This window comes from Xiphias gladius, chromosome 18 (genome assembly GCF_016859285.1).
Source record: "Xiphias gladius isolate SHS-SW01 ecotype Sanya breed wild chromosome 18, ASM1685928v1, whole genome shotgun sequence".
Lineage (NCBI taxonomy): Eukaryota > Metazoa > Chordata > Actinopteri > Istiophoriformes > Xiphiidae > Xiphias > Xiphias gladius.
Window position 1 is genome coordinate 25,812,599 of NC_053417.1, and position 27,196 is coordinate 25,839,794.

At 47.5% G+C, this 27,196-nt stretch overlaps 1 protein-coding gene across 3 annotated transcripts; it reads left to right on the forward strand.

Annotated features, from left to right (window-relative positions):
- The first annotated feature begins 6,980 nt into the window (after positions 1 to 6,980).
- On the forward strand, positions 6,981 to 26,713 carry nfatc2a (nuclear factor of activated T cells 2a). 3 transcript variants are annotated; one of them, XM_040153423.1, is made up of 10 exons: positions 6,981 to 7,048; positions 9,224 to 10,154; positions 10,306 to 10,474; positions 12,565 to 12,767; positions 12,855 to 13,027; positions 15,085 to 15,225; positions 17,620 to 17,675; positions 17,820 to 17,952; positions 18,141 to 18,884; positions 24,487 to 26,713. In XM_040153423.1, the coding sequence occupies exons 1-10, from the start codon at positions 6,991 to 6,993 to the stop codon at positions 24,540 to 24,542; spliced, it is 2,664 nt and encodes an 887-aa protein (XP_040009357.1). In that variant the 5' UTR covers positions 6,981 to 6,990; the 3' UTR covers positions 24,543 to 26,713. The 3 variants fall into 3 exon arrangements, with proteins under 3 accessions (XP_040009357.1, XP_040009355.1, XP_040009356.1); XM_040153421.1 differs by lacking the exon at positions 6,981 to 7,048 and adding an exon at positions 7,937 to 8,770; XM_040153422.1 differs by lacking the exon at positions 6,981 to 7,048 and adding an exon at positions 7,937 to 8,770 and having other exon boundaries at positions 18,141 to 18,878.
- The last annotated feature ends 483 nt before the right edge of the window (positions 26,714 to 27,196 follow it).

The following is a 27,196-nucleotide window of genomic DNA, read 5'->3' on the forward strand; positions in this document are numbered from 1 at the left end:
TTTTGGTCTCCTCATAGCCCTTGTTGACAAGAAGAAGAATATAAAATATCGCAAGACACATCCCTTAAGATGGCAGACTTTGAGAAACACAATTATCAAAATATACCCACGTGACCGGTATTCTGAGATTATGCTGAGGTCTGAAGGACCCGTTTTGAGGGTTCATGAACGCGAGTTGTGAGACAGCCTCAGAATGTGATAGTCGGGCATAATGTGGCCTAATGACCTTTTCGTGAATTATAAAAGGGGAACCGATTTAGCTTAATGTGGCCTAACATGACTTTGTGGCCCCAAACTAAGTCACAAAGAAATGAAAGCCAAGAGTACCCCACCATGTGGCCGCAAACATTCTGCGATAAGAATAATAAGTAAAACAGAAAAATACATGTATATTTTTTTATAGATGTAATGAACTGTTATATTTTATTTATCCCAGGGCATTCCCCATACTTGGAAACCGAGTTTGGACTGAAACCAACATCCACAGTTTGTATGCAAAAACAATCATGGCTATTCCAGTCGTGTTCCACGTCAGTTTCTGATGAGGTGTGACTTGCGCGGGACAAACGGGCAGACTGAGGGGGCTGGATGTTTGGCACTCTGTCACCAGAGGAGGGAGTCCCTGGTGCCCTGCAGATGCTCGAGCTTTCAACCCCTCCTCCGCCTGTGGTCACGTCCTCCTCCGTTCCAGGTTGTCCACAGCCTTAAACTTTTGACAGGGAGCACAGTCCGGAACCAAGAGGCAAAGTAGTGCGGCACAAAATCGTACATAAAAGCACTGGAAATTAATAAACTCTTCATTAAATGATTTTTCATTAAAACTTCTGCCTCATGGAAAAAGTTTCTTCCTTTTACCTCGAAACCAAAAGTCCACACTTAGCTTGAGTTCTAGGTTTTCGACGGGGCGCTGTTCATTATCCGTGTGGGTTACAAGTTGTAAAAGTCTTCGAGCTTACAGAGCGTTTCAGCCCAGAGATGGTTTTAGTTGGACTAGATTCTCAGTCATAAAATCTTTTCCTTTTTTTTTTTAAAAAAAAAAAATGCAGTCAAGCACCTCAGTACTGGATGTTCAAATTAAAACTACAGTGTATGTCCAACTTTTTTTCCTCTTATTCCACTGCCCAAATGCGTAGGTTATACCATCAACAGAAACCAGTTTAACTTAATCCGTCCCATGAAAACTGAAATTCCACTCCAGAATCAACAGAGCTGCCGGCTAACCTCGACATTTGTAGTCTTTCCTCCTCTCTTGGGGCTCTGGAGCCCCAGCCGGTTCACCGCCAAAATTCACAAACCAATCGGAGTCAAAGTAAATTTTGAGATTGGCTTTGCGTTTCACAAGGTTTGGGTTTTCAGGCTTTGAAAAAGAGGTAGCTCACAGCTGTTAAATAACATACCCAGGCTGATTGTGGCACTTCAGGACAGGAGTCCGTTTCCAGGCTCCCAATGGAACGGTGCAAGTTGAGAGGCAGAGAGAGAGAGAGAGCGAAGACGACCACGAATGCGCCGCAGAACACACCGCAAAACTGTCACAGGGTCGCGACTGGAGCGGTTGATACGGATGATGGCATGGAACCCTGCGGGATCCACGTCCAACCCCTCAGGCCGTGGGGACCACATCGAGGAGGCCTGCACGGTCCGGGCCCGGGGTCAGCTATGCCTCCGTGTCGCATCTGATCGGCCCGAGGCCTAATGAACCCGCGTGGCGGCGACTCCAGTTTGCACGTCGCCCCCTGGGATTACACGCCACATTGAACTCGTCTGCTTAGTTGCAGCGGCGTGTTTGGAAATAACAGAAACGCTTGGATGGATGAGTTGGAATGACAACAAATAATGAACAAGCTGGTGCAGACGAATTGTTTACTACACACTGTTACTGCTCTGTGTAAACACTGGACGTCGGCAGCGACAGGCCCCTAACAGAAACATTGCAAAACACGAACACACACACACACACACCCTCCTCTGGCACCACATACTGCATAGCTCTGTGGGCCTGGAGTGCTTTGATTTGTCTCGGCACCCACAACCGTTAAAGACAAGCTGCAGATGTGCCCCCCCAACCCCCCCGCGTTAAGACCGACTTGCTTAAACACATTTTTAACTGGTGCCACGGGCGATTACTCGTGACCGTTGACGCCGAAAGGCGACTGTCGTTACGAAGGGAGGTGTAAGGGGGGAGAGAGGAGTTTTTTTTTTTCTCTCAGCTGAAAATGGTAAACAGGCTACCAAATGTTAAATCAGCATTTTGTTGAGAATATATAAAGAGAGAGGCTGGAATGATGAAATACTGTAGGATAGAATTGGGCAGAAAATGGTGTTGACGAAGGGGGTGACAGTGTTTCTCGGGATTTCATACTGCTGTGCTTAAAAGGGGTAAAAAAAACCATGAGCTAGTCCACCACTTTTCCACTGGATTTAAGACACTTGAATTCTCTCTACAAGCATCCGAGTATCGATCAGAAATCCCGTTACACAAGGAGCCCCGGCGTGTCCAGCGCCGATGTATGTAGTTTCCGTGTTGACGGAACATACTAGTTCATTCACACGATTCGGGAAAAGAATAAAGAGAGAGAGAAGCAAAGTGTTTTCCAGGGATCTCGAGCTGTGGCGGGAAGCAAATAAGATTCCTCACTGCCCGGAGCGACACCCCGCCAAGTACGCGGCCTCGGCAGCCACCGCGTTCGCCGATGAAACGCATCCTAATTCTTATCAGGGCTGCCGCGGCATTAAAAGGCGGCCCGCGGGTTCCCCGAACCATGTGCTCGAAATCCCCCGAAACAGCCACTCAACGGTTCGGTTTTTGTTGTTTATTATTTCGCTTGGATGTTCCTGACCTTCGCTTCGTACGTGCGGAGTTCGACGCGGAGTTTTTCCACATTCATCATCATCGGATAAAAAGGGAACGTTTAGCTGAGTGCGAGTTTCGCACGGAAGAGCACAATTTGTGACATTAAGAGCTCACGACAGCAAGCAACCCTAGGCGGGTGTGGGGTGGAAGCTCGAAAGCCTTTAAAACGAAACGTATTTGCGCATTCGTGGGAGTTTTGACTTCTTAAAAACAGACCTGGAGACGACCTGATGCCGTTCCCGTGCCCCGTGCACAGCGCGATGAGGCTACACACCCGGCGGCCAGCTAAATTAGCCTAGCTCGGGGACTGGAGGCGGCGAAAAAGGGCTAGCCCGGGTGTCTGTCGAGTTTAACAGCGACGGGCGGAATGGGTTTTTAAAAAAGGGGTTTTCTACAGATTAGAGGGACGAGCTACACCATGTGAATTAGTGAGCTACAGAGCTACCGGTATGGTATGATCTTGCTAGCTTTGGACGGACCCAGGCCAGCTGTTCCCAGCCAGTCCCTGTGCTAAGCTAAGCTAAGCTAAGCTAAGCTAAGCTAAGCTCTTGTCACCTAACCCCTCGGCACGAAAGTGCACAAACGTGTCTAACTACTTAAACTAATAACCCCGATTTTAAAAAAATTATATTCCTTTGTTTATAAAATGATGGATTTGTTGTGACGGACCTGTCCAGGTGTACCCCGCAGTGGACCCAGTGCATGCTGGGACAGGCTACAGGGCCCCTGCAGCCCTGGATGGAATAACCGGTGTAGAAAGCAGATAACTAGATGGATGGTTTTTACTGCAAATATCACCAAGAGGTTAAAAAAAAATGTAATCTGTGTTAAGGGGGGAAAAAAAGGGGGAGAAAGTACAATGTAGCTGGCACACAAGGGAGCAGAGTGAAGGACTTCCGTGGAGGCAGAAGTCCGTGCTTGCCTTTGCCCCCTGAATGTCCTTAGGTAGATTTCCATGAGACATCGTACAATGTACCGTTTCCATATCAAAGTTCCACTGCCTGGATTTAAAAGCTCAATCACAAGTTATACTTGGAAAAGTCAAACGGGGCAACTCTCTAACCCAGACGACTCTACCTCAATGAGCTGTTTTACAGTGATGGAAAATACTGCACGAACCTGGAAAAACTGGGTTCTCTCAGAAAAAGCGAGAAAAAAAACAACCCAAAAACGGAAGCACAAACTCGGCCGTCTGCACAGAGGCAGTTTTCCTTTCTTAAGCGTGTGCCATATTCATTTTCTCATTCATGATTTGAGTTGCATAAGTGTTCCGTAACAGTGGAGGAATTTACATCTGGTAAGACGCGGCTGCTGGAAGGCTACCCCCAAAACGCCGGCTCTGCCCGCTGCGGTTTGCAGACTCAGTGCTGTCACCTTGTTCGCCCAGCAGTCTAAGCACAGACACCCCCACTAAAACTAATCCATGTCTCAGTCCAGAACGGATCCCCTGATAATCCAGCCCCCCCCCACCACCGCCCCGGCCCTCTCCCAAGTACACGCATTTTCCTAGGAATGGCCTTGGTTCTGATGTGACTGATGTAAGCGCAGGATCAGTCGCCGAGGCCATGCAGAATGCTTAGCACGCAAAATAACAGTGAAGATGTTTTACACCAGGCTTTTTTTTTTTTTTTTTTGTGGCTTGTCCTGATGTTCACTGGAATTGTATCGAATTGCTGAATAGTGCATATACCAAGGAGAGGGAAAGTTTGACATCTTGGGGGAAATACGCCTACTCGACTCTCTTTGAGACGACTGACACCGCTCTCGTGTCCGTGGGTTTAAATACGAGGCTGCGGCTTCGCTCAGCATAAAGACCAGGGAAACGGGGGCCAACAGCCTGGCCTGGCTCTGTCCAGAGGTTTGAAAAAAATCCGCGCCCGAGCACCTCTGAAACTCAGTGATCAACAGAAAACAAGACATAACGCCTCAACTAAGATATCAAGTGTCAATCCGTGGGGCGCTGGTGGCGCCCTTGGGCAAGGTCGGGGTGGCTGCCCCCCCCCCCTGCTTCGTTGTGCGGATCTAGGCTGCACGGTTCCCTGGCCGGAGCTTCGTCCTCTGACTCTCGGCGATGACACGATCAAGCACGTTCGTGTCAAAATGTGCCGTCGTGCAAAAGCGTCGAACTACTCTCTCAAGCTCGATTTAAGGTTGATGTCCCGGCTGGATTGGTGGGGGAGGAGGATTGCTTTGGCTGAATCCATTTTGGAATCTGCACTAAGCTCGGCACGGCGCTGGAGGCCATGGCATGGTGACAGTTTGACTTGGCTCCCCTGGATGGCCCATTCTACGGCTTCCTCTTCTGGGCAACTTTTTGGTGTTTCAAAAAAAAAAAAAAGCTTCTTTTTCAATCTTCTCTTGAAACAGTCTCAACAACCTGTTTCTCGTCCTGAGCAAATATCCTGAGGGTAAACTTTACGCGTTCATTTGCTCCTGCGTGCGAAACGGTGGCGGTTCACTGCACCGGATGCAGGGACCCATACGCTCTTAGCTCTTCTGGCCGGATGAAGCACGGACGCAGTTGAACCCGGCGTTGGAACGTCTCCCTTTAAGCTCTCACCCCGTGGGAGGCCTGCCCCATGTCACCGGATGGTTTACGTTGCTAAAACCCATTACTCACAAAGTTTTCATTCGCCATCCATTTAGAGATTAGAAGGGAACCTCAACAGGCGAGAGATAAGCCCCCCCCACACACACACACACACACACAAACCAAATTCCCCAATTCACCATGAACTCACGAAGCTATTAACACACTTGACAGCGCGGAAAATGACTCAGACATACATGTAGGATTTAGTCGTGGATCGTTCATCCAACACTGGAGCGGTGGGATTTGCAGGCGCACAAAACAGTTCGCAATGAAACTCCCCGGGCACACTGCAAGAGACATCATCATCATCATCATCATCATCATCATCACCAGCATCAGCACAGTTACAGGGGGAAGACACTGGTGCGTCTTATCCAAAGACGGGGACCTGTTAGTCTGGAGTTCAAAGGTCTCGGTGACCTCGGGTGCCCGCAAAGGCTCGGTGTGGACACGCGCCTCCCTCCACGGCACAAGCAGCCGGTGAAGTTTCATGTAGAAATGAAAAAGTTTGAGTCTTAAAACAGATGAATCCCAAATATAAACACCCCCCCCCAACCCCCCTTCACCCCATCAGATGCTACCTTATATAACTTTTACTGCAATGGAGAGTTTGTCCACGTGACTACCGGGGTCAGTCTATGAAGTGGTCTTGTTCAGCTTTTTTTTTTTTTTTTTTTTCCCCCCCTTCTTTTCCAGTCGAGCATTAGAAGATGCTGCAGATTTCCATTAGGGCATTAAAATGGACGGCGGCTTCTTCCCTCAGTGGGAACAATGGAATTCTCTATATTCCATGTTCAAAAACCAGCCACGGCTCCCGAAAAACCAGCGTAAATAAACGTTTTGCAGCCCCCCCCCTCCCTGCTCTGTTTCACTTGCATATCAGAGGATAGACTGAACCGCTGGACCGACTGGTCCGGTGGACGGTGTTAAGCACATTTCATGTAGGGTATCCTGTACTCCAGCTTTCGGAACTATCTCTCCCTCCCTCCCTCTCTCTCCCTCTCGCAGTGTCCGACAGTAATTTCTTCATCCCTACAATGAGGTTCTTGTGTGCTACTGTCTGAGAGAAAGCCGCAGAAATGCCTTGGCGCAGGAGCCGGAGACGTCATGGATTCCTGAGTGTGGGGCTTTGCAGGAAAGCCCTGAGTCTCCGACATGGACCGGCTCCAGGTTTCCATGGCAAGGGCGCACAAACAGGAGGAAACACTGAGGGAATCCCGTTATTTTACAGCATTGGACCATTATAAACACCCAGAGCGGGGAAGGAAGCCGCTCTTGATACGCAAGTAATCCTTATAGAGCTCTAGGAAGGGGGACTTCGTACCAGAACCGCTGCCGTGGCTGATGCGGCTGCATGTTTTTGAACAAAAAGGGAGTTTTTCTCTGTCTCGTCTCGTTTCAGCTTTTCTTTTTTAACTCCGGAGCGCTTCCTCTTCTACGGTTGTTAGAGGAGACTACTTTTTCATCTGATTCGGGTTTTTTTTTTTTCCTTCATTTTTTTTTTTTTTTATTTTTCCCCTTTTTTTTTTCCTCTCTCTCTCTCCAGATGTTTAGAGATACCTGGAGGCTGGCACAGTACCACACCATGAGGTCGATGGATCAAGGTACTGCTGAAGTGTTGTGATTATCTGGTAATCAACCCATTTGATTTTTAATTGATAGCGCAGTGTTCGCCTTGGTGTGTTTGTGACTAAAATGATTGAGTGTCGTCTTGTCAGCTGTACCGTCTAATGTTTCAGAGATAGCTGGGATGTTGATGTTTGGGTAGAGACGCGCTGCCGCGCTGTAGTGGATCAGCGCGCCTTGGCATCTTAGGGGGGAAACACCAGGATATTCCGGGGAGACTCCGGAGCCCACTAGGCAAGTCAGAGTAATATTATGGCGATGAGTAATAAAAAAAAAAAAAAAGAAATTGTCAAACTTTTATTGTGTCGGTGAAAAAAAAGTAATCTAAGAGACATTTTGGATCAATAGAAGAAAGTAACGGTAAACGATGGAAGATTTCAAAGTCGGATTTGATTCAGTCGGTTCACAGATTGAGAGCAAGGAGGGACATTAGTGTATTTTCAAGTGAACCGCTCTGCCTGCGAGTATAACTAAGGTTTTGACAACGTCCCTCCGAGACCCTGGCGGGGGTCGCGTGTGTCCGACGGCTCGAACGCTTTCCCGGACGCACGTCTTGTTTTGACGCGGCACGGGGTTTCTAACGCCGCTGGCCCGGCTTCACGTGGGTCAGACGGCCAGAGTCGGTACAAATAACTGAGGGGGGGATCTGCGTATGGCAACACCGAAAAAGGGGGGGGGCGGAGGAACCAAAAGCCGGCACACGGGCTCCACGGTGCACATCTGTCCGTTTTTTTTGTTGTGGTTGTTTTTTTGCTGACAAGAGCGTACGGCACGGGCTACGGGCCCAGCGTGCGCGCGGCTTCGACCGGAGGGAGCGTGTGCGCCGCTGGGGAATCCCTCGGCACGACCCGTGCGTCGTCACCGTCCGTGAAAGAGGGAACCCAAAAAGAAACAAACAAACAAAAAAAAGGAAAGAAATCCCACCCACGGCAGGGCGAGGACAGGGTCGGTGGTGATAGGAGAGGTTCCAGGGCACTTTCGGCCATCCAGCCGCCCCCACCCGTGAAACGACGCTGTCACAACCCCCGTTTCGATGCGTGGGTGTCAGTCAGATGTTAAAGCTGGCGACGAGGCCGGTCGGCACCCTGTTGTGTCACTGCAACACGCCCAACACCCGGGGGCAGCACCAGGCTGCACAGTCTGTCAAAGGACTCGCAGTCGTCTGTCTGAATGGGGCAGTTAGTTCATCACTTCCAAGATACACTTTTGCCTTCTTCTTCTCTCTCTCTCTCTCTCTCTCTCTTTTTCTCTTTCGACTCAGCGAGCGGCAGAGGCGGGGATCGGACGCCGAAGCTGAAGTCGAACATTTCTGCACGCAGAGCGTGAAAACAGACCCGCCCTCCATCCGAAAATAACCCGCCGCGGGGTTGCAACAGGAAACTTGCGCGCCTCACCTCCTGCAGCACCGCCGATGCATCATTTGACACTCGAGCAGGTTCCCCAAGTCCACGCCAGCGCCGCAGCACCCCGGCCGCGTCCCCGCCGTCGCCACGCCTGAAACCCGGAGGAGCCGTTAGGGAGAAATAAACAGAAAACAAAAACAAAACCAAAAAAACCATTTAGACAGATGACCTCTTTCTACGACGAGAAAGATTTGGAGGAAGAGCTCAGTCGCGTCAGCTACCCCGATGAGGACTTGGAGTTTGAGTACTTGTTTGAATATGAGCCACCTTGCAGCGACTTTGCTGGGGGAGATCCAGGTTTGTCCGAGGCCGTTTGGCAACCCGAGCCGACCGGTCTCGGTTGTTTGTTGTCTGAAAATCAGTGTGTGGCCTGCGAGGCTTAGTCATATTAACGGCAGAATTAAAAAACAAAAAACAAAACAGGAAGTGAGTTTGACGGGCTTTTTTGATGTGGGTTCTGACACCTAATAGCCACGTGAGAGCACGTCAACACGTAGAGGCTTTTTTTTAATTTTTCAGCTGATGAAAGAATAGGTGAATAAAAATGAACTGTGATTTTTAAAAGGGCAGGATCTCTGACTGCAGGTGGATCTACTGGTGCCACTCAGGGAGGTGCAGAGTAGCGCTCGTGCTGAGTTCTAGTCCTGGAGGGTAGATGTTGGAACAGCGGGAGATATCTGGCTATGACAGCGTTGAAGTTTTTCAAATGTGTGTGTCTGTGATTAACTTTGACCTCCGCTCCCCCCGCAGATGACCCCAACCTCGCCCCTCACAAAGTCCTCGGCCCCGAGTCGGAGCAAGCCTTCCCCGTGGAGCAGGCCTCCCCATACGGCATCAAGTCCTGTCGCCCGCCCTACGGTGAACACAACACTGAGGTCCTCTCGGGATATGACAACCAGGAGGCCAGAAGCTACCTGGACGGTACCCGGCCCGCAGGCCTGGCTCTAAGCCCGCGGATTGAGATCACTCCCTCCCGTGAGCACTACAACCATGGTCGGGACTCCCTGCAGAACCACCACCTGAACATCAGCCCCAGACCCACCCTGACTGTGCCCGGCCACGAAAACCTTCCCTTCCGTGAGCCCCAGTGCCTGAGCCCCGCCAGCAGCAACTCCTCCACCAGCTGGCACTCGGAGAGCTACTCCCCCTGGGCGTCTCCTTGCGTGTCCCCCAGCAGCGGCCAGAACCCCGGAGACCTCTGCTCCCGATTACAGAACATTCACACTGGCTCCCCGCGCACCTCCCCGGGCACCTCTCCCCGCACCAGCCTAGCCGAGGACGGCCTGGGACACCGCTCGCCATCCCCGAGACCCGGCTCCCGCTCCACCTCCCCACAGGGCAAACGCACCTACGACATGTACAGGAACCCGGGCTTAGTCCCCGGGCACCGCTCCCGCAGTCCCTCCCCCCACAGCGGCCATGAAGATCACAACATAGGCGCCCACTATACACACAGCAGCCTTGCTGATGCCATGAATGGTTTTGGCGCCGGTCAGCCAGGACTGGTGCCCACTAAAATAGTCAAGACGTCCAACCAGGTTTACACTCTGTACCCAGAGAACCACGGAGACGGGAACTACTTGGTGTCCTACGACCAGGACATAAAAACCAAACCTGCTGCAGAGCCTTTCTTTGTCATCCCCCCAATCTGGTCCAAGCCGCTGGTTTCCAGCATCTGCAGGTAAATTGGCCAGGAAGCCCGAGCTTATTGCTTTTTGTTTACACATGTCACACAAGATAAAGTCCCATGTTCCACCGGGCATTTTACTCATAAACTTAATGGTTTTTGTTTTACGATTTCTATCCCTGTCTGTATCCCTCATGTTCCTTAGCATCCCTGTGGCGTCTCTCCCCCCACTGGAATGGCCCATCCCCAGTCACACAGACCAGTACGAACTCCACATTGACGTGCAGCCCAAGCCGCACCACAGAGCTCATTATGAGACGGAGGGGAGCAGGGGTGCAGTCAAAGCCCCCACGGGAGGACATCCTGTTGTACAGGTACGCCCCCGAAACAAGAGCAAGTGAGCAAAGTGCTTCGTGTCAGCTAAATCAGTTCAAAATGATCATCAATGGAGCAGTGCAGCTCGAAGTGCTGAGTGACCCGATGACGACACGTTGTCAGGTTTTTCCATTATTTCCCTAGTTCGGGAGCCTTAGGCGGCCCTGACGGGAGGGCTTGCGTGTAATGGTATTTCCTACTCATTATGCTCTCAGTAGTGGTGGTGGTGGTGTTTGTTGCCCAGGGCCAGTCGTATGAAAATGACTCAGCACGAGTTGCTCTGGTTACTCTCATCGCGCCTTTCCCTTTTTCTCGCTTTTGAAAAACAAAATCATGCAGGACTGCCCAGCCACCACGTAGCCCCATGACAACTCCGGGAATTGAACTCCGGTCAGTGAGCAACACAGGGTCTCTTGATTTTTAAATTTATTTGTTTTTAAACGTTCCCCCTTCCAGCTTAAAATGGTCCGCTCCTGTGTGCCCCGACCACACAAACAGACCTGTGTTCATGAGCTGTCCCTCACTTCCTCTTACAAACTGGTTTGTTACCTGTGTGGGTCTCACACTAGGAAGCTGACTTAGAGCGTTGCAACACTCAGCTTCTCTAGACATAAGTGAAAACGAATGCCACGCCGCCTGTGGTTTGGATGAGTGTAGATTTGGGGGTGGGGGTTGTTAATATTTCTCTTATGGTCACAACATGGAAATGAAACACACGGCATGTTGAAATGAGCTGTGACACAGTCGCGGCCGGCTGCGCTGTCCCAGAATAGGTTCAACTTCCCTTTCTTTGGGTTACCACGGCAACATTGCAGAGCTGTTTTTTGTTGGTGATAGTAGGGACTCGCTGGAAGTGGAGCTTCTCTTGCTCCTTTTCCATTTTCTGCTCATCCCCAAAGGCCTCACCCTGAGGTCAGTTCTGCCTGGGTTGCCAGGCCAATCAGATGGTCAGGCCTGGCTGGCCACGGCTGCGCTCCCCCCCGTCTTCCCCCCTTCTTTCCCTTCGTCCTCTCCTCCTTCGCTCTCTATGTTTTTCCTGCCTCCTCTCCTCTGCGCTCTCTTGCTCTGTCGCTCCCTCTCCGAGCCTCGTACCCTCCACTTTACTTTTCCTACACTGCTCTCTGTCATGACTCACTGCTCCTGCTACTGCCATGACAACCGGCCGACCGCTCACATGGCCTGTCGAGTGTTTGCAGTCAGCTTCCTCTGTTTCACTCTGTGTGTGTGTGTGTGTGTGTGTGTCAGCTGCCTGGAAGTGGACCCAGCGTGCTCATTCATGTTGCCATAGTTTCTGCTTAGATTCAGCAGCTGCTGTGAAGTTTGACAGTTACATCCACTGAGATCATTATTTCTACGAATGGCTTATAAACGCAAGTTTGTCTTCTCTGACCACAATTAAAAGGAGCAGTCTCTCCGTGCCCTTCGTCCCAGGAACAAGGAAATTGTGTAGCAAAACAGCATATTTTCAAATAAACTCCCTATTTCTACGGATAGTTACATGTTGCCTGTAGCGTTTGCTCCATCACTCCGCAACCAGTTGATTCTATGAAAAAGGTCATGCACTACACTGTTTGAACAAAAGCAGCATTTAGATGCAAGTTGATGCTTTGTGGTTTTTGCAGGTTTCCTCAGGAGGCACTCTCAGGTTAAAAGTGACATCTCTCTCTCTCTGCCGCTGTATCTGTCTGTATCTGCCCTGATCACAGTTCCACCCATCCACAACTTTTCAATGTATGCAGCAGGACATTAAAAGAGGTCTTGGGCCAAATGCGTCTCGCTGGCTGTTCATGTCAGTTGTAGTCCTCCCTCTGAAAGAGAGGATCCCTGCTAAATTCAAGGCTATGGGTTGTGAGCTCTCTGTTGGCCTCTGCTCAAGGCTCTAGATGTAAGACTGATGCTTTTACACATGGGTCTGACTCTAATTGGCCACCTCTGGGGGAAACAACATCTGGAAATGCAGAGTTGGAACAAGAGGCTACGGAGAACTCAACCATTTTCCTGCACACAGTACTATATCTCCGTGTCATCTTCTGACAGCAGGAGCTCTAAAGTTTTTTTAAAGTTTTCGTGTGACTTTTTGCGTCCGCAGTTACATGGCTACAGAGGCAAGGAGCCACTCGGCCTGCAAATCTTCATCGGTACAGCAGATGAGCGGATCCTCAAGCCCCACGCCTTTTATCAAGTCCACCGCATCACTGGCAAGACAGTTACGACCACCAGCTTCGAGAAGATTATCAACGGCACCAAAGTCCTTGAGATCCCCCTGGAGCCAAAGAACAACATGAAAGCAATGTGAGGATATCGTATGTCTTTCTTGTCTTTTTCCTTTTTTAATATAAATTTGCCGTTGCCCTTACATATTTATTCCTTCCATCGTAGAATCGACTGTGCTGGGATCCTGAAGCTCAGGAACGCCGACATCGAGCTGAGGAAGGGCGAGACAGACGTTGGCCGGAAAAACACCCGAGTTCGTCTTGTGTTTCGTGTGCACATACCTCAGCCTGGAGGACAGCACGTCTCTCTCCAGGTGGCCTCGCATCCCATTGAGTGCTGTAAGAAAACTGCACATACAATACTTCTACGATATGTATATATATATATTTTTTTTTTTTTTCCCCACTATTTTAAGTCATCTTAAAAATGGTTTTGAGGCCTGGTAAAGTGCAGGCTTTATGAAGTATGCTTCAAACTGCTGACGTTTTAATCACTTAACAAAACTTTATACAAAATAAACATCATTTTAAAAAAAAAAAAAAAAAAAAAAAAGGAACCCACATTCAAATTAGTTTGGAGCTGGGCTGATAGTCCAGAGTCCTGCGCACAAAGATGTCTTTATGCAGCCAGGGCTTCCATCCAGTAGGTGGGCGCTGCATGGTTCGGTGTCTGTGTACCTGTTTGTACGAGTGCAGTAGTAAAGTCTGTGTTTGGGTACATCAGTGCATGTGTACACAGAGTTATTAAAGCACCTGGTGTAATCACAACTCAAACAAAAAGGTCCCTTTATCTAGCTTCGACCAACACCCCAGTCAAGACATAACATGCATCGTATCAGTTCGACACAGGCTGCATGCAATATGCTCCTGTCATTGTAAAAGAGCCTGACGCAGAATACAACATCATTTTATAATCGTCATTTACCATCTGCTTTCCGATCACAGAAAAAGGCAGAGCGGTAGTCGCTGCCTGTCTTTCGTACGGTGAACTCCACAACCGTTGCCGCGAGTGCAAAAACCAATCAAGCGTCAAGCTGTTTACATTGACACCTATGACACATCTGTCAGGCCCCGCTGATAAGCAGGGTGGCTCGGCGACGGCGTGTTTGAGGAGCCACGGTCCCTGCTGGTGTTATCCTCCTTGCTTTACCCGCGCACCCGTTCAAAGGTCGCGGCGCTGTTTGTCGACACCTCAGCTCGCCTCAGTGAGCGTGGCGTTTCGGCTGAGCTCACGGCTGACAATCAGCGACAAAGATGGGGAGGCAACACTTAGCTCGGGACTGTTGAGTGTCCAGCGTGTCTGCAAAGCCGACAGCTACGCTAATAATATCAGTGACGTCAACCCTTTAACACACACTCCGTTGCTTTCTGCTCTTCATTGAAGCCATGGGATGTTTACACCACGTGAAACTTAGGAACCCTGTCCGGTGCTCCAATTCCATCAAATGGAAACCTGAGAACGCCCCGTGCCACCAGTCTGTGCCACATTTCATAAAGATTCAGACTGTCTTTGGTCGCTTTGGGATCCTTGCTAAAGTTTAAGGTGAAGTCTCGCGAGATTGTGAAGTGTTTAACTGCACAGCTGAATATCTTTGACAGAGACGTAACATTTAAAGCTTCACATGCAGGAGGCAGGATTTATTTCAGGCCTGGTTTATCAGATTGCATCGGACAGTTTGTCCCCGTCCTGTGCGTAACTTAAATGTTTGACTCTCTCTTACTACCTCTCCTACACTGGGATTTGACAGATTCGTGGGGCTGCTTATCAAAACTGAAAGCCTGGGTTTTTTATTGCTGAATGACTCAGCGTTGCGTCTTTATTGTAAAGCGATGTCACTTCTTGGTAATAAGTTGTTGTGCCCTTTTTGAGGAAAAAAAACACAGAGCTTTCAAATGAAGTCTTGCATGCTTTTTCTCACTGTAGACTGTCGTTGTAGACCAGAGTCTGTCGAGGGAAGCCAACTAACAGTTATTTTAATTGTCAATTCATCAGCAGTTTACTATTTCTGATGTGAACTGTCAAAAAACTCTGACAAAATGCAACTGCCTGGAGTTGCGAGACAGACGACATTTTCAAATGTCTTGTTTTGTCTGAGCAGCAGTCCAAAAGTAAAAGATATTCAGTTTACAGCGATAACAGAGAAAAGCAGAAAATCCTCACTGTGGAGGAACCGAGTAGAGGATTTTTAGGCACTTTTTAATTAATCAGTTGCTAAAATAGTTTCCTTTATTTGTTTATCTTTTTATTGATCGACTCAATCGACTGCTCGTTCTCGTCCCTCCCGTGGTCATACGCTGGTTTCCGCAAGGGGTTTTTTCTGCTTGTTTGACTGCGAAATGTGACAATAAACGGACGGTAACTGCAACCCGCTCGCCCCCTCCGTGTGTCCCCACAGCCCAGCGTTCAGCACACGAGCTTCCCATGGTGGAGAAGCAGGACATGGACAGCTGCTGTGTTCTGGGCGGCCAGCAGATGATCCTGACTGGGCAGAACTTCAGCTCCGATTCCAAGGTCATTTTCATGGAGAAAACCCAGGGTGAGTGGCATCAACACACATCAGCCCCAGCATCACTCACATGCGGTGGGAAAGAGTCACTTTCTATTTTCAGACAAGATTTTTATTTTTATTTATTTATTTTACGTTAACTATGAAGACATACACTGCCAGGAAACAAAACCTTTGGCTAAATCTGTAAAACCTCGGTCCGTGCATCTGTTAGTTATGCCGTTACACGGCATAACGTCACCGTAACATTGGTGATAAGTAATGACTCTTAAGTAGCCATGCCTGTGTAACGAGGTCGTAGCTTTCCTATTTCCCCACCATCATTGTATAGATGGAGCCACATGAGTTATTTGCATGATCCGAATGATAACACTGCTGCCTGACTTCCTTTTGCCCTTTTCTTCCTCGCTGACTTCCATGATGTCTTATCACTGCTCTGATGGGCCTTTTGTTGTGTGATTAATGGCTCTGTGTGTCATGTGAAACGTTGTTTCATGTACATGTGTGTGTCTGCATCCGGATGGGACTAAAGGGCTGACTTTGTCGGTGCATAATGGAAATGTAATGCTTTTTCGTAACCTTCCATCATGTATTTTGAGTAGGAGTAATTGAAATGATGGCCCTCGTTTCTAATCTTCGGCTCAGATGTATTGGTCAGACTGGAATGATTTAACCTTGATGGTTATAATTTCACGCCTCTGTGTCACTTGAGTAAGGTCTAAAAGGTCGGCCACCCTTTGACCTTGGCTCTGGGATGTGTGCCTCTTATTGGCTCCATAAGCTGTTTCGCTGTTAAAACGGCTAATTTAAAAAGAGCGAGTAGCATCGTGTTTCCATCAAGGAAGTAATTTCAGGTAGGTTTGTCTTCATCTCCTGCCGTAAGTCACGGCCAGTTCTTTATTTGCAGCTCTCAACAGTTCTCAGCCTCCAGCTGCTGCTCGAACAGTTATGTAAAAGTACTTTCCTTTTCTCACAGACAGAATAGTTTTGTTTTGTTTTTTGTTTTTTTACTGTCTGATATTGTGACTCACTGACTCCACTGCTGTCTGAGAGCGGAGTACTTGGCTTTTTAGATGCAGGCACTCCACAGGCTACCTCAACTAAAACTTGGAGCCGCGCGCCCAGGCTACATTTTTTTAATTTATCTTTTTGTTTTTTGTTTTTTTTCGTCTGGGGTTCCCTGCCGCCGTGTTACGAAACACCACAGTAATGGATAGTAAGACAGAGACGGAAAAAGAAATCTTACGAAGAGGGATTGCCATTGTTTTGGAGCGTTTTTGTATGACACAAAGTTCTGGACTAGTGCAGCTGTGAAAATCCCTCAGAATAAGAGACAGCTGCCTCTGGCTGGAGCTCCCCTGGCTCTCGCGCTTGGACAAGGAGGGTTGTACTGAGGGAAGGAAAGCTTCCCCAGCCAAGTTGGGCCTGCTCAGGCTCGCTCTCTCTCCAGCACCTTCTCTCACCCTTTTCCCTTAGAGTAGAATTGCAACAAAACGCAAACAAATGCAAACGCCAAGAAAGCAGGAGTCATCACATTTTGTAAGAGAAGTGGAGAGAGTTGATCATAAAAATAAAGTTCCGAAAAAAATGTTGGCAAGATGTGTGGAATCCCTCTTCCTCCTGCTGACTTATTTAAGCCATGTGTTTTTAATTTGCCGTTTGACAGAGGGTTTCCCACCTACAGTAACAGTGGAACGGAACTCACTGCGGCACATGTCGTATCATGTGTTAGGGCACGTGGAGTTCGCGTTTCACATTCAGTTTTCAACGTTTTCTACCGAACGGCGCCGATGAAGTGTGATGTAACATGACATAGGCCGCGATCGCTGTAGACGTGGAGCAGTGCAGACGCTCGCAGTCCTCATCCGATCCCCCCCGCCAGCGCTGCGTTTCTGCTTTCTACATTAACAGTCTGTCGGCGCTGCGTTCAAGAGCAGGCAGGTGTGTCTCACGCAGACACATTTCTTTCTGATTAACGGATGTCTTCGGGCTAAACCTACAGGTCATCTCTACCTGTAGGTGTGCTCGATGGTTTAAGAGGAAGTGGCTTTAAAAAATGATATTATCTACATGCACAAAGAGCCCTTTTCCGACGACGTGAATTTTAAAACCAATGGTGGCAGACGGACGTTATGTTGTCTGTGCATCTTCTGTTTGTAACTGTATTTGAATCCGTCAAATGAAATAAACAAACACGTGCCGTTAAAAATACCAAAAAAAAATAAAAATAAAAATCGGAATAAGGTCATTTCTCCATTGGTTCGGATTCAGCACTGTCCAAATTTACAGGCTGCAGATTTGCAGAATTATATCACTGTCTAGTAAATCTTGAAACAATCAGCCTGACCTACTTTACCGCATAGTCAATTACCACAGTGTTTGACTGAGATTAAGTTTTCACTTTCTCTCTCTGCTTCTTTCTAGATGGGCAGCAAATTTGGGAAATGGAGGCAACAGTGGACAAAGATAAGAGCCAGCCTGTACGTATTATACATCCGACGGTTCCTCAGATACTCATATGGGGCCTGTAATACACACACAACATGTCAGTTGTCATGAATTAGTGGCTCGAATGCCAACGAAATTGTCGGTGTGAGTACATCATATAGCCCTGTGTCTTGTAGAGTATGCTGTTTGTGGAGGTGCCATCCTACCGAGACACGTCTGTCTGCCATCCTGTCAAAGTGAACTTCTACGTGATCAACGGCAAGAGGAAGCGCAGCCAACCTCAACATTTCACCTACACACCGCTGACATGTAAGAATACTGCTCAGACTCTCTGTGGTCGGCTGATGTCACACTCTGGGATTTCAGTGTAAAATGATGAGAGAATAACTATTACTAATATGAGAACACAGAAGGTCCTAGTAGACGATTTTTTAAGTACACACCGCTCCCCCGCGGATGGTTCACCGCCCTCTGTTTGATGTTTTGACTCCCTACAGCGCCATCCATCAAGACAGAGCCCATAGATGAGTATGAAGCAGACCACATGGGCTTTGCCGTGCCTCAGATCTTAGGCTTATCCCCTCATTCCTACTACCACAATCCACGCAGCGTCCTCCACCCCGATAACGGCCTGGTCCCCGGCATGGCCTCCTGCCAGCGTCTGAGCTCCAGCCTTCCGAGCCAAGACGCACGTTTCCAGCAGCAGAGCCCGGCCATCATCTACTCTCGCGGGGGCAAGAGCCTGAGCGGCACCCCTGGCCTTTATCAGCAGAGTGGGGGGATGATGCCCGACCCCCACCGGTCGGTCCTGGTCCACACGGGCTCCCCGGCTCAGTCTGTGGGTCCCATTGGCGCGGGCCAGCACCCTTCTATCATACAGTTCTCACCCACCAACCACCACCTACTCCGGGCAGGAGACCCTCAACCTCTCACTGCTCCGCAGCCTGACACCCAGCAGATCATCTACTGCGACAGCTACTCCCCTCAGGGAGCCAGCTCCCACTCACCAACACCCCCCCAGGCCCAGGCAGCCGTGACCCACCCTCAGCACTATCCCACCGTGATCCAGCAGCAGCAGCAGCAGCAGCAGCAGCAGCAGCAGCAGCCCTTCGGGCAGAAGGGGCAGCAGAAAAGCCGGGCTCCCCCCAGCACGGGGCAGATGGAGGCTTCGGGAGACGGACAGAGGAGGGTGACGGTCAAAGAGGAGAACTTGGACCAGGCCTACCTAGATGATGGTGAGTGTAAGTTAATGCTTTTATACTCTGTGTGAGTGGGATTGCTTGCTGTGTCATTCTCAGTGTGTGTCTTTATCAGCTAAGTAATGAGGTGAAAATAAACAGGCAGACAAAGTGATGGATATGCGCGATTCCCTTTTGCGAAAGCGATGGATGATAAGGCCCGCCAACAGAGATATGACTAAGAACAATTCAAGGATATTTACAATATCTGCGCCATCTCCTTTTCACATATCCTGGTCCGATCTACGTGCTATAGCATCCCTCTGAACAAAGCCAACAGAACAAGCTCGCACTGTTAAAACAATCCTAGCTGGGAGGTGTAGTTATGTTCCACTCAAGGTGGAAATAACAGGGATTATGAGTCATACGTTTATACTTATGCTTGTCAACCTCGTTACCCTCCGACAGAATTAATGTCAGGCCTTGACCAGCGGCAGGCAAGAGGCCGGACCTCTTCCTTATTTTGAAGTTAGAGGTTCTACGAATCATTTTCATAATAATAATAACTATAAATGACATTTACAGTTTATAATAAACAAACAAAGTGATGCAGTATTTTTCTTTAGCCTGTGTCAGCCAGGTGAGGTTTTAAAGGCAGTTTTTTTTTGTTGTTGTCATCACGCCGCTCCATTCATCAATGTCCATCCTGCCGGTCGCAGGGGTTCGTCTGGCACCGCCACACATCAGGAAATGAGCTTTTTTTTTCTTTTTCTCTTTCGCTGCCATTAAAGACGAGGGTGGGTTGGGGGGGAGAAAAAAGTGTCACTCTCCTGACTGCCTGGACATGTTGACACTGTTATGAAGTTAAAAACAACTTCCATGGCAACCATTGTCAAACAGTGGAACGGGCTGCCTGGGAGAGCTGGGGAAAGCCTCTTTGTTTGTTGTAGTTGGCCAGGGCTTCTCGTTGGCCTTACGCCCCTCGATTCTGTGGGGGAACCCACCAGAGGATTAGCCTTTTTTCCGACCACGGGATTCTGCCAAACTGGCACAAGAAATTCCTATTTGCAGCTGCTCTCCTCCCGAAATCCAGCCTGATCCCTGTAAGATAGCAGGAGGGTGGAGGGTAGTTTGCAGGAAAAGGAAAAGGGGCTGTGCGTGCGTGCGTGCGTGCGTGCGTGCGTGCGTGCGTGCGTGCGTGCGTGCGTGCGTGCGTGCGTGCGTGTTTCAATGGAAAAAATGAAACGAAGAAAAAAGGCCGGCAATGGAATTTGTGTTTTCTGGATAGAACTTGCAGGGTTTCCCTCCGCAGTAAACAGCAACAGGGCTGTGAGTTAGTGGAGTGACAAGTAGTCTGAGGAACAGTCACACTGGGCCTCCTGCTTGATCCTCCCTCCACTGAAAGGTGACGATGGACAGTCCGCCTCCCCCGGGGCCTCTGCGTCTTCATTCAATTTGATGTTTTTTTTCTACGTGGATTTAATGACCTTCGTTTGTGCCCAGAACTGCGGGCGATTTTAGAATTTCATAACTACAATACGATGGCTGGCTCCTCTATGATACCACAGTGCTCAGTGTAAAAACCTTATTCATAATGCATAGTAACAGCTGGGTTGCCCCCCCCATCACGCCTACAGGTAATAATCCACCCACCAACATCACTGTAGGGTTTAGTCAGCACCTTTTGATGAGGAAAACAAAGGGGGGACTTCCCAATAGTCAAAACTTATTTCTTTTTTTTCAAAAGAACGAGAGAAGATAAGCGAGGCCAAAAAAAATCCCTCTGTGTTTGGCTGCAAATGTGTTGAAGTATGGTCCTGACCACAAGTCAATCATTTACGCTAGGACCATCAAACGCATTTTCACCGAAGTGAGATTGTCAACATTACTCATTGACACATGTGCTTGAGTCTGTAGTCGTTTTTGGAAAAAAGGTGATGCCACATCCTGGTATCTTCGCAGTATTGTGGTCGATAACTGTCACATCTCAGAGGTGACTGAACTGTGAAAGTCTATTTCATTTTGCGTCCAAACCTTACTCATAATCTCTCCCACACAAGAGGCCTTGTATCTTCAGCCATCACACAAGTTCCCCTCGCTGTCTGTTGAGGGGTATTTACATTTATTTATTCTATCTATTGAAAAAAAAAAACAAGAAGAAAAAAAAGGTTCCTGTAGAAACCTGCCTTACTTTTGGACCACAAAGGTCAAGAATGTCTGGCGTAGCTCACTGCGTGCCACACAGTTTGGGAAGAGAGAAAAAGAGCCACTGGCGTAGCCCACAAAGGCTGAGAGTGACAGATTTAGTGGGTGTGGAATAAAGCCCAGAGGCAGTGGAGCAGGTGAAATTGTTCCAGCAGGCAGAGATCATTGCAGGAGAGATAAAGCACATAGCAACAGCCTGGTGGACACGCATTAGTCTCAGCTCACTTCCATCCCATTCGAAAGGCTTGATCCAATACACAACTTAGACTTATCTCAACAGCTGTAGTGATGAGTGCATGACAGCTGCTTGAAGACACTTAATATTGTTTAATTTACAAGTTATTTCAGTATGTTTGTTCCTGTATGGAGATTTCTTAAAAACAGGAGTCAGATACTCATATGTAAGGTTTTTGGTTTCTTCTCTACTTACTGGCCGTGAAGAGATCTCTTCCAAATGCGACACTACACACTATAATATAAGCTGGTATAGTTTTTGCCACGTTCAGATTCTCACTGTTAGCATGCTAGTGTGCTAGCCTGCTAACATTGACACACAGGTATTGGATCATGACCACAAATGGAACTTGTGACCTGTTGACTGAGCTCATTGAACAGTCATGGGATCACCAGAGTCATTGCAGTTCCATTCTGGGGGCAACATCGATGTTGTGTACCAGATTTTACGACGATCCAACTCATAGTTGTCAACACATTTCGCTCAAAACCAAAAGTCTCAACCGCTAGAGGAAAGGCCAGGATCACCAGAGTCTCAGCAAAGTTCGTGTTCTGGGGGCCACGAACGTCTGTGCAAGATCTAATGGCAATCCATGCCATCAGTGTTGACATATTTCAGTTCTGGACCCAAGCGGTGGACCGACGGACTGACCATCCATCAGACATTGTCATCCCCAGAGCCGAGTAATACACGGCTGAGAATGTATTCTTAAGTTAATCTGAAGCTTATATGAGACTATAGCAGTCTGAGGGAATTTTGCCCTAAAAAGACTGTACATCTCTACAAATACCCCTTTGCTTTGACTAACTCCGACAGCTGAAACCCCGCATCGACTGTGGCTGAACCTTTGGAAAACATTTTTGGCACAGAGAGGAATTGGATTTATCCATTTCCTCTATTGGAGTCGTATTAGAAATGGATCTCTTTGCAGCAACTACGCAGAGAAGGAACTATGACAGCGTTATAGTTTCAAGACTTGAAAAACTGCGAGCACTGACACAGTGGCTCTGTGGTTAGATTGGTGGTAAGCTGTCAGTCCAGCCACCCTCCTTCCTCTTCTCGCTCTGTGGTTTTTCACGCTGTCATTGCAATCCCACACGAGCCTCACTCTAATCGATCCAGTCAAACGTGGCCCGCGAGCGCACCCGTGCACCCCTCCACGCACAGACACATGCACTGTGTGAACATGCAAATACTCGCAGACGCACAAACACGCACATTCCAGCTCTCGGCAGGCGGCGTGCAGCGACTGAGTCAGCTACTGTACAAGGTGTCTCTCTCTCTCTCCTCCCACCGTCGCTTGGTAAACAGTGCAGCTTATTGGTGCAGAACTCAGGAGCCAGACACTCACCTATTGAAGAGACTAGGCCGAGTGTTCCCCTTAGCCAGCCTCACATAGCCGGTCCGTGCCAACCCTTCATTAGATTCAGTAAAGCCCCACTGTATGTTGCCCCGCTGTGGCGCTCCTGCTGCTCCTCTAAGCTGGTTTTATGCTCAGGAAAAATCCTGTGGCACTGCTGGGGAGATGAAAGTTTCTTTAAGGCATTGGGTGTCAGAGGGAATTCCACTACAGACTAAAGCAAACAGGGACGCTGACGTTGTGTCGACAGCAGAGCACACCAGTTTGGCTGCTCCTTCAGTCTTGCAACTCTCAGATGCCGCTCTGGCTGTAAAATGTGCTGTGACGGGCTGTTGCTCTTTCACATCTGCAAATGATCAGACAGAGAGACGGACAAAGATAGGTTTGTTGGAAGGCAGAGCATTTCTATCTGATTGCTTGATTAGATTTCGAAACACTTGACTGCAGCTGTGGGTGCTAGCTCATAACTTCAAATGGAGATAATATTTTTTCTCCCAGGCCAGATCGTTTTGGTTTTTTTTTTTTACTTTATTTACAGCTCTTGACTGCTAGTCTAATATAAGAATATTCCATCACCGTGCAACAGTTTCTTTTTTTAGCTAATTCTGCGATGAGCCGCTCTGCCCCTCGCAGCCGCTTATCTGCCCCGAGACGCTGTTGCGTGGGTGAGATGGCATCTGATTTCATTTTGCGTGTGTGTTTCGGTAGTTGCAGCCTTCGCCTCGCCGATATGTAAATCAGGCCTTTAAATAGATCGTGCACAAGCCGGCCGAGGAGAGTCCATCTACCGCTGACATAAAGCAGTGCAAGGTAGCAGCATTTAGTATTTTATACAGCTGCTGTTTCTTCTCAGTACCGAATCATCTTAATACCTTAACATTTTTCACCCTTCTGTATTTGTTAATGCTAATAATCAGATTCTGACATGTACATTTTTAACTTTTGTTAAACGGTCCAATCCCAAAGTGTTGCCCATTGCCCCGGCACGATAGGCTCTCGAACGGCTTGCTTACAGGCGAAAAGTTTTTTATTTTGGCCAACTCTGAGATACTCTGAGATATTACTCATCAGCCCTAATGAGCTCCCCGAGGCGCAGTGGAACCGGTGGCACCCGCTTATAATTTCTCCAAGTGCCAATGTACACAGTTAGACACAGTAGGCTTCCAGGCCTGGGCTCTCAGATAAACACCGGAGCCAAACAGTGCGGCATATCGGGAGAGACGACATATTACACATGCTCGGCATTCCTTCCTGTTTAATGCAGAACTACCTGTTGACAGCCCGACTTTTGGCCGTGCGAGCAGATGTAGGGGTGGGTAGTTACACTTCCTCTACACTTTCCGTGGATGTCGGTAGCCCTTTTATCAGCACGTACGCAACAAAGCTCCAGAAACTCAACGCCTGTAGTTTACGTGCTGGCAGGTAAAAAGAATGCCAGTGCTTCAATCCACAGATCCAGAATTTCATTTTTATTTTCAGTGCAAGGCAAAGGTGTTCGCCCCCACCGAACCCCCACCCACGCTCACTGTGCTTCTATTTTTAGAACAATGACACTGCGAAAGTTTCCATTTCGACACCCTTCCTCTTCTGCTGATGCGTATGCACCCGCTTGTAATGATCTGAGCAACAGGAAGTAATCACTTATAGGCTCTTGCATAGCTCTACCTACAGGGGTTGCTGAGTATTAACGCAGCATTTATACGCCTTCCATCAATGCCCTGCACAGAAAGGTCAATTGGACCGTGACGCCACCAGCATTTCAGGAATACAATGTTTTTGTAATTTTGTGATTTGAAATTTTATTGTAAAAACACTTAAATTCCTCTCACCGTTGTCTAACACCCCTCTCTTTACTTGCTTTGCAGTGAATGAGATCATAAGAAAGGATCTGACGGGCGTTCAGGCCAGAGGGCAGACATAGAGGGACTCGAGCAGGAAATGACAACGTATGCCCCCGGCGCGCACACACACACACACACACACAGCCATCAGCCTTCCAGTGAGGTGACGCACTTCCACCAGCAATTAGACTTCCTCGTTTTCTTTATCCATAGAGATAGAAACATCAGCTCCGGACTGTCGTGTTTGCTTTGGATGTTTTCCTGCAATAAACATTCGACAAACAGAAGAATTTCGTCCGACCCGTAACACCTGCCGCCAACACCCAGCAGGTTTCCAACACACCGATGAGAAACAACAGGCAAAATGTGCCTTATTTTCGTTCCTTCTTCTCGCCAGGTTCCAATTTCCTTTACAAAGGCCGAAAAAGATAAAATCAGGGCAAAATGAAATGCCAGGAGTAGCATTAGGCACGCCGCCTGGGCAGTGAAGTCACACCTGTTTGTCCAGGACGTATTTGCCTCGTACTAGTGAACGATGGTTAAGGAGCGGTTTCAAAAGAAATGTGCGAAGAGAGTCCGGTGGTGATCAGGTTAATACCGTACCAAAAATATTCAGCCCTGATACAGCCAAAATTTCTTGTGGCCAAAACCTTGTCGTCTTTTTGCTCAATTCTTCTTGCACAAAGTGTGTATTTTGTCTGTGGGTAACTTTGTATGCAGTTTTACATGAAAAGATTGTCCTAAGCTCACATGCCGATCATCTCATTTTAAGGGCAGTTTTTCTAATTGAAGTGAAACACACACACACACACACTGCCTTAACCATATACAAATGAACTAATGTTACACCTCCTAATATGCACTGTTTCCAATAACAGGGGGTCAATGTTATTAATTTTTATATATAATAATGAGTCGTGTGAATAATGTACCATTTTATACTCATAAGATATACAGTATGTCGCAGGTGATATGCCAAAGTGGCTCCCCAGGGGCCTGGGATGCAACAGTGATAGCATGGCTCTACGTTTTTCTGAATGGTGTCTGTGCTTGAGTTGATTTTTGTTTTCAGTCTTTCATTTAACATCATATCAAAATGTATCCGAAGTCTGGCTCATGGAAGCTGAAGTGAGAGATTTTTTTTTTTACGCTCAGACTTAAAGGTGGCTTTCTCGTTTTTTTTTTTTGTTTGTTTGTTTGTTTGTTTTTTAAATCGAATTTTTGTCTGTTTCCTTTGTGTGTTTTCTCCTAAAGTCGATTGTAATCACATCTGCGGCTGTGTCCACAGTCTAACACAAAATATCCAAAGCCTATACTGTGTGTATTGATTTGTGTATCGTTGAATTTTGAGTCGGCCCGTAACGACAATCAGTATACCCAAAGCTAAACGCCTGCCTATGAAGTAGCCTCATGCTTGCAGATGTAAAGAGCAGACATTTTATTTTCTGTAACTGCCTTCATGCTGTAAGCACAATAGGGAGACACGGTATGGATTACTGATGTGCTAATACAGCTCGCTTTGACCGGGGGGGGCAGTGGTTTTAAAAACATATTTTTGTAATATTGTAATATTTCACTGAGTGAATTGGAGTACTTTAAAAGTGCCATTTATATGATTGTAAAGAAAAAAAAAATGTTGGAAGTGATGTAAAGTGGTAAAAACACATAATAGAAGTAAAATGTAAGATTGAATCTCAATGTTTAATTTTTGACATGGACCTATTTGATAGTAAGATTATATTTTGTAATATTAGTAAAGCTAATATTGATCTATTAATGATATTTCTCATTGAGCCAGTAAAGCACAAGTGCATTTGACATTTCTTGAATGTAATCTATATTAAATGGTTTTTCCCCTTTTCTGTAAATATCCCATACAAAGTGTGATTGTCCATGTGTTACGATAAAGTTTTAGCAGACTAAAATACAAACAGTGAGATGTCTGTCACGTAGCTTTTATGTGTTTATAATTTACACAATGATTTAGTTATCATTATATCTTTTCGTCTTGGTTTTATTCGAATGTAAAACTGTGTTTTTTGTTTGTTTTTTTTCTGAAGGGATACATTACCTAAAACTCGCTGAAGCATCCCCTTAATAGGTTATATTTTTTGTTTATGCGTTTCTCATTATTTTACAATCCATAAACAAATCTTTGGTAATGAAAGGGTTATTAATGCTGTCTTATTTTATTTTCTGTGTTGATAGTTGTCTTTTTTGATTTGTTTCATTTTGAGCCTACTAGACTTTGTCCCTCCTTTTTAAAAAAAAAAAAAAAAAAAGTCTGTTTCATGCTATTTTTGTATCCTTTAAAAAGTAGCAATAAATAATAACCATATGCATTATGATTGTCCTCGTTTTTAGTGTGTCAACTTTGGTTGTTAATCAAATTAATCAATTAATTAATCAAATATCCCATTCGATGAACCACCTACCGAGGCCCTGGGCTCTGAGCTCCATGCCCGGATAGTGCAGTCATTGTGCCGACGGTAGCGACCGCTCCCGAGGTGTCCCTTCTCTGTGGTGCCTGTTGTTGAACATTGGTAGACTCCTAGCAGACAGTGACTCATCAAATGCTCCCTTTCCTGTCCCGGGCCAGGAAAAGAGACACCCTTGGGAGGCCCAACGTGTTTGTTTATACGTGTGTGCAGCATTTAAAAACTTAAAAGCTGAACCTGGAACTGTTGTAAAAGTTTACACACGGGCGCGCGCGATCACGTACAGTGCACGCGCG